General features: G+C 38.1%; 1 protein-coding gene across 1 annotated transcript in view; it reads right to left on the minus strand.

Annotated features, from left to right (window-relative positions):
- CEP192 (centrosomal protein 192) overlaps positions 1-14,307 on the minus strand; it is an 80,241-nt gene that overhangs the window by 23,420 nt on the left and 42,514 nt on the right. The window contains exons 27-33 of the mRNA XM_035901632.1: positions 12,547-12,723; positions 10,657-10,747; positions 9,729-9,905; positions 8,896-9,156; positions 8,560-8,678; positions 6,417-6,526; positions 3,574-3,715 (exon numbers count right to left, since the gene is read on the minus strand). Coding sequence (XP_035757525.1) covers positions 3,574-3,715; positions 6,417-6,526; positions 8,560-8,678; positions 8,896-9,156; positions 9,729-9,905; positions 10,657-10,747; positions 12,547-12,723 — 1,077 coding nt within the window. The remainder of the gene's footprint in view (positions 1-3,573; positions 3,716-6,416; positions 6,527-8,559; positions 8,679-8,895; positions 9,157-9,728; positions 9,906-10,656; positions 10,748-12,546; positions 12,724-14,307) is intronic.

Raw genomic sequence — 14,307 nt, forward strand, 5'->3', positions numbered from 1 at the left:
ATCAACATTCTTCTGGTACTAAATCCAAAACACAGCACTATGCTGGCTACTATGAAGAAAATTAACTCTATCCCAGCCGAAACCAGGACAGCCATTCAGCCAGTTCTCCATCCACCTCAGTGTCCACTCATCCAACCCACACTTCTTGAGCTTCCCTACGAGGATGTTATGGGAGACAGTATCAAAAGCCTTGCTGAAGTCAAGGTAGACAACATCCACCACTCTCCCCCTCGTCTGCCCAGCCGGTCATGCCATCGTAGAAGGCTATCAGATTGGTCAGGCATGATTTCCCCTTGGTGAATCCGTGCTGGGTACTCATGATGATGATCTTTTCATCTACTTGCTTGGAGAGGACACCCAGAATGAGTTGTTCCAGCACCTTTCCAGGGATGGAGGTGAGACTAACCGGCCTACAGTTCCCTGGGTCTTCCTTCTTGTCCTTTCTGAAGACTGGAGTGACATTGGCTATCTTCCCCAAGCTTGTCGCTTACCTCCAAGGACTGGGGAGCCTGAGGGCCAGCCTCGGCAGTGAAGACTGAAGCAAAGAAGGCATTCAGTAGCTCCGCCTTCTCTGTATCTTCTGTCACCAGGGCACCTGTTTCGTTCAGCAGCGGTCCCACATTTCTCCTAGTGTTACGTTTGCTGCGGATATACTTGAAGAAGCCCTTCTCGTTATCCTTGATATCCTTTGCCAAACTTAGTTCCAGGTGAACCTTGGCCTTTCTAGTTGCTTCCCTATGTGCTCTGGCAGCACTCCTGTATGCCTCCCAAGTGGCCTGACCCTCTTTCCACATTCCATGGAGCTTACTGTTTTCTTTGAGTTTCACTAGAAGATCCTTGTTCATCCACACAGGCCTCTTACCTCATTTACTTGATTTCCTACTCACAGGGACGCACCGATCCTGAGCACGGAGGAAGAGCTTCTTAAATAGCAGCCAGCTCTCTTGGACTCCCCTACCTTCAAGAGCCTTAGCCCATGGAATTCTTCCAAGTAGGTCCCTGAAGAGGCCAAAGTTAGCTCTCCTGAAGTCCAATGTGGCCAGTTCTTCTTTGTTTGCCAGCATAAGGTCCAGTAGCGCTCCACTTCTTGTTGGCTCCTCCACCACCTGGGTCAAAAAGTTATCATCGATGTTCTGCAGGAACCTCCTGGACTGTGCGCACCTTGCCGTGTGGTCCTTCCAGTTGATATCAGGATAGTTGAAGTCTCCCATGAGAACCAGGGCCTGCGACTGCGAGGCTACTTTTAGCTATCGATAGAAGGCCTCGTCTACTTCCTCATCCTGGTTGGGTGGTCTATAGTAAACACCCACCACAGTGTCACCCATGCTGGCCTGCCCCTTAATTTTTACCCACAAGCTTTCAACTTGTCCTTCATCCGCTCCTGGGTAGAGTTCTATACATTCCAGTTGCTCCTTTACATAAAGAGCAACTCCACCGCCTCACCTCATAGGCCTGTCTTTCCTGAAAAGCACATAGCCATCGACAGCAGCGTTCCAGTCATATGGAAAGTACTAAAATAAACAATTATCTTCAGGTGATAATAAAGTAAAATTCTTTCTCTATACATAGTTTATTCAGGTTAAAAAAGCACTGCAGAAAGAAATAAGGCAATGCAAGTTGTGTTTCACAGAATGCTGAAGGTCAAGAAGGACCTCTGGAGATCACCTAGTCCAACACCCCTGCTCACAGCAGGGTCAATTACAGGAGGTTACTCACAACATTGTCCAGTCAGGTTTTGAATTTCTCCACAGATGAAGACTTTACAACCACTCTGGGCAACCTGTTCCAGTGTCTGACCACCCTTACACGGGTGGGGGGGCAGTTTTTTTTCTCATGTTTAAATTTAGTTTCTTGCATTTCAGTTTGTGTCCATTGCCTCTTGTTCTGTCACTGGACACCACTGGAAAGACAGTCTTCCTCTTCTTTACTTCCCTATCAGGTATTTACACACAGCAGCAAGATCCTCGCCCCCCTGCTCAAGCCTTCTCTGCTCAACACTGAACAAATCCAATCCAGCTCTTAGTCTTGCCTTGCAAGATAGACACTCCAGTCCCTTCATCATGTTCATGACCTAGCATTTCATACCTTTGCTTGCAAAATACATGGCAGATAAGCTCATATATAAAAGCTAGGAAGCTGTTATTTTAGGATTCGGGATATTTTCTTAAGTTAAAAGCTTAACTTACAACAAGTTTGATTTTAAGTACTAAAATAAAAGCAGAAATCAACAGTTAAAGAAAAAATAGGTAACTTCTGCTCCATACAGTATTGTGCAAACATACAGCTCTTCTTCCCATGATTTCTACTTCTTCTTTCAATGATTCTGAGAATCCTGACTCAGTTCAGGACAGGAATAAGAATTCACCCCTTAATATAGCAATGGAACCAGAAGACAAATGATTCACATAGTTCACACGGAATTTTCTAATGATCAGATTATATCACACTCCGATCTCTTCTAAAAATTACAGTCTAGTCAGAAAATGAAAATCCTTATGACGCTTAGCCAGGGCATAAATTAAAGTCTAGAAGAACTGCTAAGGCTATCAAGTGGAAAAAACAAACAAATTACAACCACCAGTAAGAGAAATGTCCTGCTTGCTGCTTGCAGATATTTGTTTCCAATCTCTAGCTTCACAATCCCACTATGCCTGACGAACACCTTGCTAGCTGACAAAGCTGTTGAAGTGTCCCAAAGTGTTCAGCATCTAGAGTTCAACGGGTACAAGCAATTCCAAGACATATGTACACATGTACATGTTAAACACAACAGAACTAGGTAGGACCCTGTCTTCACCTATGCAACAGGATCTTGAGAAGAAAAAACATGAAGACTCAATAAACAACCTATGCAAATATATTTCTAATAGTGTTAAAGTTAACCCATCTTTATTTTGGTTTTATGCTATGCTATCCAAGTAGGACTTGTATAGGATTCAGACATTTCTTTCCCTTTTCAGAGCTCCAAATGCTACAGCAACCTGTCTAAATAAAAGTGATAGATCCATTTTAAAGACCAGGTCTCTGCCAGTCCTCCAAGGAAGTCCTCCCAGTAATGGATCACTTCATTAGAGGGAATGATGGGGGGGGCGGGGGAGTTGGGGTGGTAGCCTCAGCACTGATCATTCTTTTGATGAATATAGTACACACTACACTGAAAGGCTGGCATATGGGCTGGACAAGGAAAAGACCACTAAGCCTTTGTAATACATCTTTATTTCTTTCCATCCCAGATGTCAAAAATTCATTCAAAAGAATGAAGTGGTTATAGTCCTACCAGGACTACAACAACAAATGCCTATGGAAAAAAAACCAGTTTCTTCAGATGAAAAAAAGCAAGTTGCAGATAAAGTTAATGGTGCCAGTTGAGGGAATAGTTTAAAAGTTATCATAACAGTTTAAACAGACTGTATAGAGAAAAAGTGAGAAGAGCCACCTAGATATTCCCATTATAGAGCCAGCTTTTTCACTTGTAAAGCAAGTTAATTTTCATCACTGACATTAAAACCTTCAGTGAAAGGACATGCACTTCAGTTAGGCGTTATTTGACAGTTAGCCTTATAGTTACACTACCTGTCCGATTTCAAACAATGTCCAGCAGACTGCTGAAATCCATCCTGATCCAAAGTGGAATATCCAACCACCGAAAGGATAACCTTTCGCATATTTGTGAAGAAAAGATGGATATCATTTGTCCCCCGTGGGATATCACATACTAAAAATGAGAGTAACAGAGCAATTCCAATAAGAACAAATCTATAGTACTCAGAAATTACACAACAGAATTTAGGACATAGACCTAGTTAATAATCTGTTGGCTAAGATAACGTAGATCATTCAAAAAATTACTTACTACAAGTCTAGTTATCAGGCATAAATCTAAGTATATGTTAATTTTCTCTTTTTAATAAGAAGATAGATATTTTCCACCTTTATACAAATAGTACATATCAATCTGATTCTATGCCAAACTAAAGTTAAGATTTACTTTTTTCACCCTGGAAAATATGACAAATATTTTCCTAAGGCTTTGCAGAAAGAGATTCAACTTGAGAGAAGTTATTTTTCAATTACTCAGTCTGTTCAATCTAACACTTCATTACTTAATTCATTATACCTGTAAATATCCAAAAGGCCAGGAATGTAAAAGTATGATTTAAAAAATAATAAAATATTTCATCAAAACGTTTAATAATCAAATCAATGTTTTCTCCTTTGCTTTGAGCCATTTCATGTTGAATAGACAGAATGAAGAAGTGAACACTTCTCACACAAGATACATTTGTTCCGACCATTATTTCCTCTGCTGTGTAGTAGATGACAGGGACAAATATTAATATTTGTATATAGCTTCTACAACTCAGCTTGTTGATAAGACAGAGCGACGTCTGTTGTAGAAGCATTTTTACTTAGAATTTACATGCATCTGGAACATTGTTAACAAAGTGAAGTCTCGCAAAAGGATGTCTAGCAGAAAGTGGGTTTTAGAAGAAATAATTTACTTATTCTGTCACATATACCACAAAATTCAGTATGGAAATATGTTCTGTCTTTAAGATGACCGTTATTTCCACTCTAAGTTTCTTTTATTCCTTCCCCCTCTCCCCAACTGAATTCCATTTAGTTCAGGAAAGCCTGATTTTCAAATATCCCATTAAAATATTTAATTCTTGCAGCCCATCTCCTTTTCACCAACTTAAAATATCAAAATAGCTAGTTCATGATATCATTAAGGTAACTTTGAATGTCAAGGCCACGGTGCACACAATTCGAGACCCAAAAGTGTCAGACCCAAATGACAGCATGCAAACAGCATGATGGTGCCATCTTCATAATCACAACAGACAGGAACAATTTTATACAAAGGCTTAGATCCTATTAAAAAAAAAAAAAGTAGTGAAGTATATCATATGATACCTAGAAATGCAAAAGAGGATCTTTTGAAAAATATTTGGTCAGGATCCCTTCCCTCCTCTTTAACAATACACCTATATGCAGACAAGATGCTAATATGGATTGGAAACTGAATTTATTTTGACTGCCCAAGTACAGAAGTCACAAAACGTTTCAGACTGCTTTAGAATAAAAAGTTCCTAGATGTTAAATATCAACAACTACTGTCTCTGTTCAATTAGTAATTGAAGCATGCCTTAGCAACTAGAAATACATTAGATCAGTATGTAAAAGATGTTCAATTAGTATAGCAAACCACATTAGTGTTGGGGAGTAACTGAATCTGGTGGCCTGACAGAGTTGAGGCTGTCACAGGTCTAATCAGTAACAAGGCTGAGCACATGTTCCCAGTAAGCACCCACACACACCCACACCATCAGCCACACAGACCAACACAGACAGAAACACTCAGCACCCACACGGACACAAACAGTACCAATGGCCTCATTCTGTTCCCCTCTCTGGCTCATCAGGATGAAGGCTCATTACTGGGAATGTACATACATACAATGCATGATCCCTCCAGCTGCTTGCCATGGACCATACTGCACTGATGCATCAAGTGAACAGACTGGTGAAAAACTGACATGACGCTATTTCGAACACTAACATAGTATATAATTTCTTAATAGTTTTTTCAATACCTTTGTGAATTAAGGTAATGAGGAATGGAGACGAAAACAGTCTAGGGAATGAACTTTACATTGAAAGCAATCCTTATAGCCAAGACATTCTATTCTTTGAGCTTTTTTTCAGTATTAACTCTGTAAAAGCCTTTCATTTAAAAGGCCAAAAATAAATAATATGAAAACCACATTTAGATGTTAAAAAATAACTAACTCCTCACCTAAAAGACAGCATCTTCCAGAAAATTAGAAAAAATATATATCAGAGTTCTTAATTCTAGGTACTACTATTAGTTCCTGAAAAGTATTTGACTTACAAGAACATGTAACAAAAAAACCCCATGGATATTCCCACTGATCACTGTCTTCACCAGGGGCTGCAGAGGAATCTCTGCTCTGGTGCCTGCAGCACCTCCTCCCCCTCCTTCTTCACTGACCTGGGCGTCTGCAGGGCTGTGCCTCTCACAGATTCTCACCCCTCTCTCCAGCTGTAATTGCACAGGGTTTCTTTTCCCCTTCTTAAATACGTTATCCCAGAGGCACTACCACTGTCGCTGATGGGCTCGGCCTTGGCCAGTGGCAGGTCCATCTTGAGGCCAACTGGCATTGGCTCTATTGGACATAGGCGCAGCTTCTAGTAGCTTCTCACAGAAGCCCCACTGCAACCCCCCTGCTACCAAAACCTTGCCACGCAAACCCAATAACATCCATCCAAATTGCTTCTACGTTTATCAAAAAAGAAATAGTGGAAAAATAACTAGGATTCAAGCCTAAAAGCACATTTTTCCACTTGAAAACAAATATTAGACTTCTCAGTTTAACAAGTCATTGGGTTACCTTCTGTCACAAGCTCCTCCCCCTGGAATTCTCCATCAAATGCAATGTTTCTCAATAGGCTGTTTTCTGGTATTATGTGTTTTTCTACCTCAGGTTTATACATCATAGCTCTGTTAAAGAGATTTAAAAAGTCATTAAATTACACAGAGTATTGGAAACAACAATTTGAAAAGATTGATAACATTGGTAAGAATCCAGCATAATTTTAACTTTATCATTTCTCAAATACACCAAACTCAAATCTGTGAGCTATTGTTTAAAACTGAAATCTTTTAATAATCTTAAAATGGTTAAATAAATACCTGCTCTATTGCTGCACAGTAAAAGGAACCACTGAAATAATGTCTACCATACACTTGTCTTTCCAAGATACTTGTTCTCTGCTGTCAGTCACACCTACTTAGATTTCTGATAAGTACATCAAGCATCTGAGTGATTTTTCAGTCACCACAGGAAGCAGCAGAATGCTATTTTGGTCACGAGTGAAAGCCTTTTGAGGGGAAAAATTGACTAGTCAATGGCAGAGTGGCAGCAGGTGCCAGCCAACAGCAGGAACATGGAGCCAAGGAGCATGACTGCCAACAGGACAGAAAAGGCTGGGAGGCATTGGGATATAAATAGTCCTGGGAAAAATGGGAAGCACTCGGATAGGGTGAGAGCCATGGAGGTGGAAAGAATACCTCAGCACTGCTAACTCTCAGATCTAAGCTACTTACTAGGCTGCTGACGATGTATATTTTTGGAGTAAACAACTTGAGCCACAAGTTGGCAGACTAGGCAAATTACTCATTTCACATTCCTGTCCTTAAGTCCCAAATCACGTTCTAGTTCTAGGACATAATTTACAGAATGAGGTTTGACTGGCTTACAGTACTCAATCATTTCAAGAAATAAGCATCTCTCAAACTTCCAAGGGAGACTTCAGAGAAGCTCCCACCAAGAAACAACCAACTAAAGCACCATGTTCAAGAAACAAACATCATGCCTACTGACTAAAAATCAGCAACAAATAATTTCACTTGCCTACCAATGTCCAGAGTCTGAATAAAACAAGTTTCTAACGCTACCTATATAGGTGCATCAAGCTTCTCAATGGGTTTTATGTTGATCAGCAGATCAAAGCTTTTGCCTAAGTATGTTTGCTCTTTAAGAAGGATTAATTGATAGTGAGCATTGCCTCAAAAGGAGTTCATACAAAAATCAGCAACGAGCATCTTCTGAGATATCTAAGATAAGCCAATTTTCTATCAAGGTGGTCACAAATGCAGCTATTCCACGAGCTTTTTATTCAGAGTCATACCATTAAATTCAGCTATGTTTAATACTTTTTTTGGATAACAATAAATACAGTGACTTTCATAAAGTTTCAGGCAATCGCACTTAAAAGCAATAGTGAAATACTGCCATTCTGAAATTTTGCACTGAATGATGATCATCATCATCTTAGCACTCTATTCTTAACATTTTGCATTATCACTATACACCATACAGCGTACAAGTCAAAAGTGCCATTTATATCATCAAAAGCATAATATGCCATTTTTGTGCATTTGAGTTATGCAAATTGAAACGCAGAGTAGCATAACCTCTATTTAAGCTCAGTAAGATATATTCTACAAATTTCCTTAGTATGTTACAAGCACATGCAGATGTTATTTCTCCTCACATACACATCTACTCAAACACTGTCTCTATCAACAGAATTCAGCAAACCAAGATGTAGATCTTGTTCAAAACTTAATACTATTAAATTTCAGTACTACTCCTTTCATGAGCCTTTTCTTTAAAAATTAAAGCTACATAAGTATTGGAAAGAGAAATACCAAGATAGAACACAACCCTCTTCCAATATGAAAACGCAAAAATATTCCCCAAAAGCCAACACACTCAAATTCAAGACTGTAAAAAGAAAATAAAACCCTTAACTAGGATTGTAGCTACAATATGTAAACAAAATCACAAACAACCCAACCCCCCATCAAACAGCCTACCAGATGTAAGACTTACTAGATCTCTCCATAACATCACTGTCTTTTGGTTTGTTCTTGCTATTTTTGGAAGCATGTTAAAACCATACTCATAGCACACACCTCTAGTTTTTTTATTACATATCTGTCTGTTACAATAGCAAAGCACATCTTACCTACGATACTGCTGCCTAGAAACTTCATCTCCACAAAAAAAACATACTGTTGATACCAATGTGCTTCGTTTATAGAAGTTCTTTTCCTTTTCCATTGGATTCCATGTTATAGTAATCACCTGATAAAACAAACAGACAACATACTCAGAAAACAAAATCTTATTGTTAGTACTAACGTTTGGAACATGAGTCAACAAATTACTGCAATACAAGTGAAACAGGATTTAACACACGTTAAGTGAGATTTTAATAAAGAACTAGTCAGACATTCTCATTGATCACATTTCTTTTAATCTAAATTAATAAAACTTGTTCAGAATCAGGTATTATACTTACTTCATGTGTTCCTTCTCTTAGTACAAACTTCTCTGGAGATACCATCATTACCTGAGGATCCATAACTGTTTTTGTCCTTAGGTTTGCAAAGCACAGTGCTTTCACATAGGCAGCCCGAGAACCTGTATTTCTTATGTGGAAGGAAGCTTTCCTTAATCTTCCAGGCAATAATCCATCCAGTGTTACCATGTAACTATCTGACAGTTTTTCAACATTTTCTAAAGTTATATTGCTTGTTCCTCCATATCCAGATAATGGTATCTGGGGCAGGGGGGAGAGGGGAGGAAAAAAAAAACACAAACAAACAAACACACAAACAAAAAAAAAAAAAAAAAAATCACCAAAAAACCCCAGTACTTCAAATGAAAGAAAGCTTCTTACTAGAACTCCTGTACAACTATGGTAAACTATATAAAAAGTTACAGAAAGACAAATTCAAATGCTTAAAATGTGAACTAAAAAGACTGTGTAAGAAATAAAAAAGCCTGAGTTTATTCAACCTGTTTCAAGTTTTACTGAAAATTAAGGCCTACCTATAAAACAAGACAAGTTCAGATTTTTTGACAGTTCTAGAATTAAGATCTTGGGCTACTTTTGACATAGTACATAAAAATCTTTCTGCTTCCTTGACAAGGGGAAAAAGTACATGCAAAATTGTGGCTAATGTTCAAACTGTAAAATGTAGTGCCCACACAATCTTTAACTAGCATAGAGATATGCAGTATATATCTTGACGTTTCAACTTTTCGATAGTAACAGCTATTCAGTGCTAGATTTAAAATAATTATGAAAAATGTATGTTCAAAATTATTAGAAGTCAGGTTGGGACTCACAGTAAACTTAATTCCTGGCTGTGATCGAATCCCCAGCTGTTTGATTTCCAGCTTTGCAAAGAAGCAAGTTATTCGAGTAGGTGTAAACATCAAGTATATGTTAGTATCTTCTTTGGGACGGATTTTGAGTTCCCAATTACTAGTTAAGCGTTCTTCTGATCCAAATATATTTTGCAGCTATAAAAACGAAGATAACAGAAGTGAGCAACTACAACAAGGAAGGTATATAGTAATAAGACTTACTTCACTAGTAACCCAAAATTAGCTTCAAAACCTGGATTAATTCAGTTGACAACAGCACATATTTAAGGTTGCAATGCTTAATATACAACAGAAAAGACCAAGATACTTTGTATTCCCACAATAACCATATCAATGCCTCTCAGTTTAGACCACAGTTTTTTGCTTTCAGTCCACAACATGGTAAGGCTGAACTTAATCAGCACTACATTAATTCCCTCTCAGTTGAAGATTTCAGATATTGGATCTGAACTTCTGGAGGAAAAAAGGGGATATGAATGCATACAGACTACGTAACAAAACCCCCTCTAGTTATGGTAATTCCCAAAAGCTAATTCAAGTTTTAGTTTCCTCCCTTTCTCATGTATACCGAGTCCCTTGGAGTGAAGTCTGGAATCCCTCCTGCAGGAAGTGCCACTGACTCTTTACTCCACCAGGTACTGACTCTGTTGTGCTACAGCAGCTAAAGAGCTGTAAACCGAACTCTGATTTGCTGCAGCACTGCTACAGTTTCACTTCTTCCTAAGGTTGTGCTACCATGTTGGTCTAGGCAGTCTCAGAGTAAATACACAGCCTGCTAGTCACTGACATTTGTAAAGGAACAACCCTTCAGGGCAAAGATGTTTTTATTACAAACACATCGCAATAGTTGTCATAAACACTAAAGAGAAATTTTTATGACAGTTACCTGAAAGCAGTCTTGATCCTGGCCTCTTATCAACAGTCTTAAATGTTGGGTCACAGTTGGAGAGTCATTTCTTAAAGTTAATCTCTTCTGGCTGAAAAATATGAAGTTTAGCTATATTTTACAGTAATGCAAATTAACTGCATATTTGTATTCATGGAAACAATGACAATGGGATCATCAATTATAAAGTCATTTCAAGAAAAAAAACCCCACCGCTTACTACAACAGAATAAGTTAGCTAGAAAGTTACTTCTGTATTCTCGAACTTAGAGACCTTACAGTATTATATACACTATTACACATCAATCCTCATACAGCAAAACAACCTTAAAATAAATATAAATACAGCTTTTCTGAAGTTCAGGTATTGTACTTAACAGCTTGAACTTTTAAAGCAAGCAACAGCTGTATCAATACAAAAATTCCTTTAAAAAAACCACTTTAAAACACAGTTATAATTAGATTATCCAGAGCCACCTAGTTATGCAGAAACGAGCCTTGTAAGTAGTCCGGCCCAGATTCACTGGAACAATTGTAAAGAACTCAGTTAACTTTTCCTTTTCAGGTACTTTTCAACATGATAGCAACACAGAAATTTATGGGCACTTGGCAGCATCAGGTTGACCGAAAAGTAATTTTTTTCTCTCTGATATATCCTGGCATTGATCAGGCTTCTGGTACTCAGATTCTTTCTTGGCCGAGGAAGGAAACCTCTCCAGCAAGAAGAGTGAGTGTCTTTTGTCATTTTAACAAGTCAAAAAACAATCACAGAAGGATGTGATGAGCCCTAAAACTAGTAAAAACATAAAGGAAGGATCATGCAGTTAGGAGGATGGAGAGAGAGCAAAGCCACTCCCCAGTTTTCAGTGGCAGACGCTGTTTTGTACTCTGTTGGAACAAAAATTTTAAAAATAACTTCAGCTTCCTAAAACCAATGGTAAATCAAAACTATTTTTCAGGCGGAACATCAAATAAAAAGGTAGCAGCATACAGGGAAAAGAACAACAACAGACAGCCAAAAATACACTATCTTAAAGCAGAAAAATAGGAACATAGCCATCAGAAACTTTTCTTGGCTACAAACATGGATCACTTTTAAACAACCAGGAACATTATTAGATTGCTCAAAAAGTTCAGTATCAAAACAATAGTGGATTAGTCCCTAAAGTAATACTTCCTAGAAGTCCAGAGATCTGCAAAACTCACAGCCTTTACGTACAAAAGCAGCAAAGTATATCTAGACAATTATGAACATGAATCAGGAATACTGAAGCTGTAAACTTGAAACCAAAAAAAGTTCAGATTAGAACTAGCCTAAAGGACAAAGTAATCATAATTAGGGATGCAATGGATTCTCCACCACTAAAAGTTTTAGCATTGGAACACATTAAAATTCCAATAAATTAATTCAGGGAAGTTCAACAGCTTATGCTATTTGGATGGTCAAATTACATTACCACACTGAATTCTTCTACAGTCTTAATGGATGAATTGGAAAAACAAGCACAGAGATTTATCTCTAGCAAGAGCTAGGTGTCAAAAGAACAAACAGAATTTTTCCATGAACTTTCTTGGAAAATATTTTCCACTACATTTCTACTTATGTAAGACGCTAATCTTACAGAAACAGATATTATTCTAGCAATAACTAAAGGATCTTGAAGAATACAAAAAGCCCAAGTAAGATCAGTTTGTTTCCAAAAATTTCTTGCACAAAAAAAAAAAATTGTAATATACTGCTGCTCTCACTTGAGTCACAAAACAGCTTGCTTTATCACCTGTGGATTATTAATGAGAATAGGGACAGTAAGGATGTTTTACTTCAACTAAGTGCAATATAAAATACTTCACATTATATTCTATATGAATGGATTCCCAGCTTATACTTACACGGATGCTCCAAGTCTTACTCCTCCCCAGGCAATGAACTGCTTGTTGGAGAGAATGGGCGGGATGTCTGAGCAGACAGCAGCTGTAGACACAGGTCTGTTTTCCTCAGACTCCACCTCACCTTTTATCACCACTTCATACTGAGGTCCAGATGGCAGCACAAGGATTTTCAAAGTACTTTAAAAATTAATAAATAAATTTAAACTCCACCACAGAACAAGATTATCTGATAAAAACAAAACATAACTGAAAAAAAAATTAAAGGTAAGCCTTCTTCAACTACCTTCTTAAGGGGAAAATCCAAATACTTTTTTTTATTTTATGACAAAGGCCAGCTTTAGGCATAGCAAAATTTAAATCCTTTAGTTTGTGAATATGCATGCTACATGTACCTCAAGCAATCTTCTGAAGTATTTCATCTGGGAACGGTTCAGCTAAGTATTTCAGAGACCACAGCTAGGCAAATTATTTTTTTGCCCATGATAACTTCTCATTGTTCCTCTCCAAAATTAGTCTGTCAAAATAAAGTCTGGCTGTCTTTATGTACATTAAAGAAAAGTTTTTTGAAATACCTGTGAAACTTCAATGAAGTTTTACAAATGTAAGATACCCAAGAGCATCAAAATTAAAGTCTGAGTCCTATTAACAATGGTAGCGTTCTAAGCCACAAACCAAAGATTTTTTTCCTCACTTTGTTTCCTGAGATTTCTGTGAGAAAGAGCACTGGGCCCACAGACATGGAACCAGGCCACCTACAGCTGGCTTTTTACGATACAATCTCTACCCTATAGGACACAAGCACAGTGTGGATAACTACTGCCTTCTTCAGGCAGAGCAGAGAAATGGATGAATGAGAGCATGAGTACAGATTCAAATAATGAAATAGAAAGAAATGGGCTAATACTAAGTAGGAAAGCTGGACCTAACTAGGAAAGAAAACACAAAAAAAAGACACATAAAAAAACCCAGACGAGGAAGAAGGAAAGAGACAGTGCTGCCTAATTAAGGGAGACAGAACCCAACACAGAAATAAAACAAAAGGCTAAAGTATATAAGGAAGGAAGTGGAGATTGGAAGTATCTAAGCAAAGATACAGGGAGCAACAGAAAAAACAATCAGAAAAACAAAACTGAAAAAAAAAAAAAAAGACTAGGAAAGAAGTCATGGGGAAGGAAGGAAATCAAGCTTTTGAAGAACAGGCTGAAGCATTTGCTATAGCACAGACCCGCTTAGAGCCAGAATGAAAACTCAAGAACCTCCACTTTAGCTGTCACTGAATTCCTATGATGCCTAATGACAGAGCCCAGCATCCCAGCAGTAGGGAACATGAACTCTTGTTACTACTTTAGTTAGTTTTAGTCTTTTGGCAGCATTTACAAGTGGACTGCAAAGTTTCCAACCCTGCTGAGTACCTTGAGCCTGTAAAGCAAAGCAGTTGTGCATAAAGCCACAGGAAAGCAAAGATTAATCACTTTGCATGCCTATCTATTAGGATCATACTGTCATTAGCACAGAACTTCTTGCTGTTTAATTTAATGCACTGCATAGGCCCAGTTAAACTATACAGTAAAGCTGAACATAATCTGGACAGATCCCTTTGTCCATTCTTGCTCTATTATAGCAGAAACTCAAAAACATGTAGCAAAAGAGGAAAAGCTGCTCTGGAGAAATGAGTCTGACCCCTGCCGTTGCCAAGAAACTCTTGCATGACACCAAAATGATCACTTGAACCAATCAAGTCTCATTTTGTAGAATTAAGTT

The sequence above is a fragment of the Egretta garzetta genome, unplaced genomic scaffold, assembly GCF_000687185.1.
Source record: "Egretta garzetta isolate BGI_Z169 unplaced genomic scaffold, ASM68718v1 scaffold259, whole genome shotgun sequence".
In the NCBI taxonomy this organism is placed as follows: Eukaryota; Metazoa; Chordata; class Aves; order Pelecaniformes; family Ardeidae; genus Egretta; species Egretta garzetta.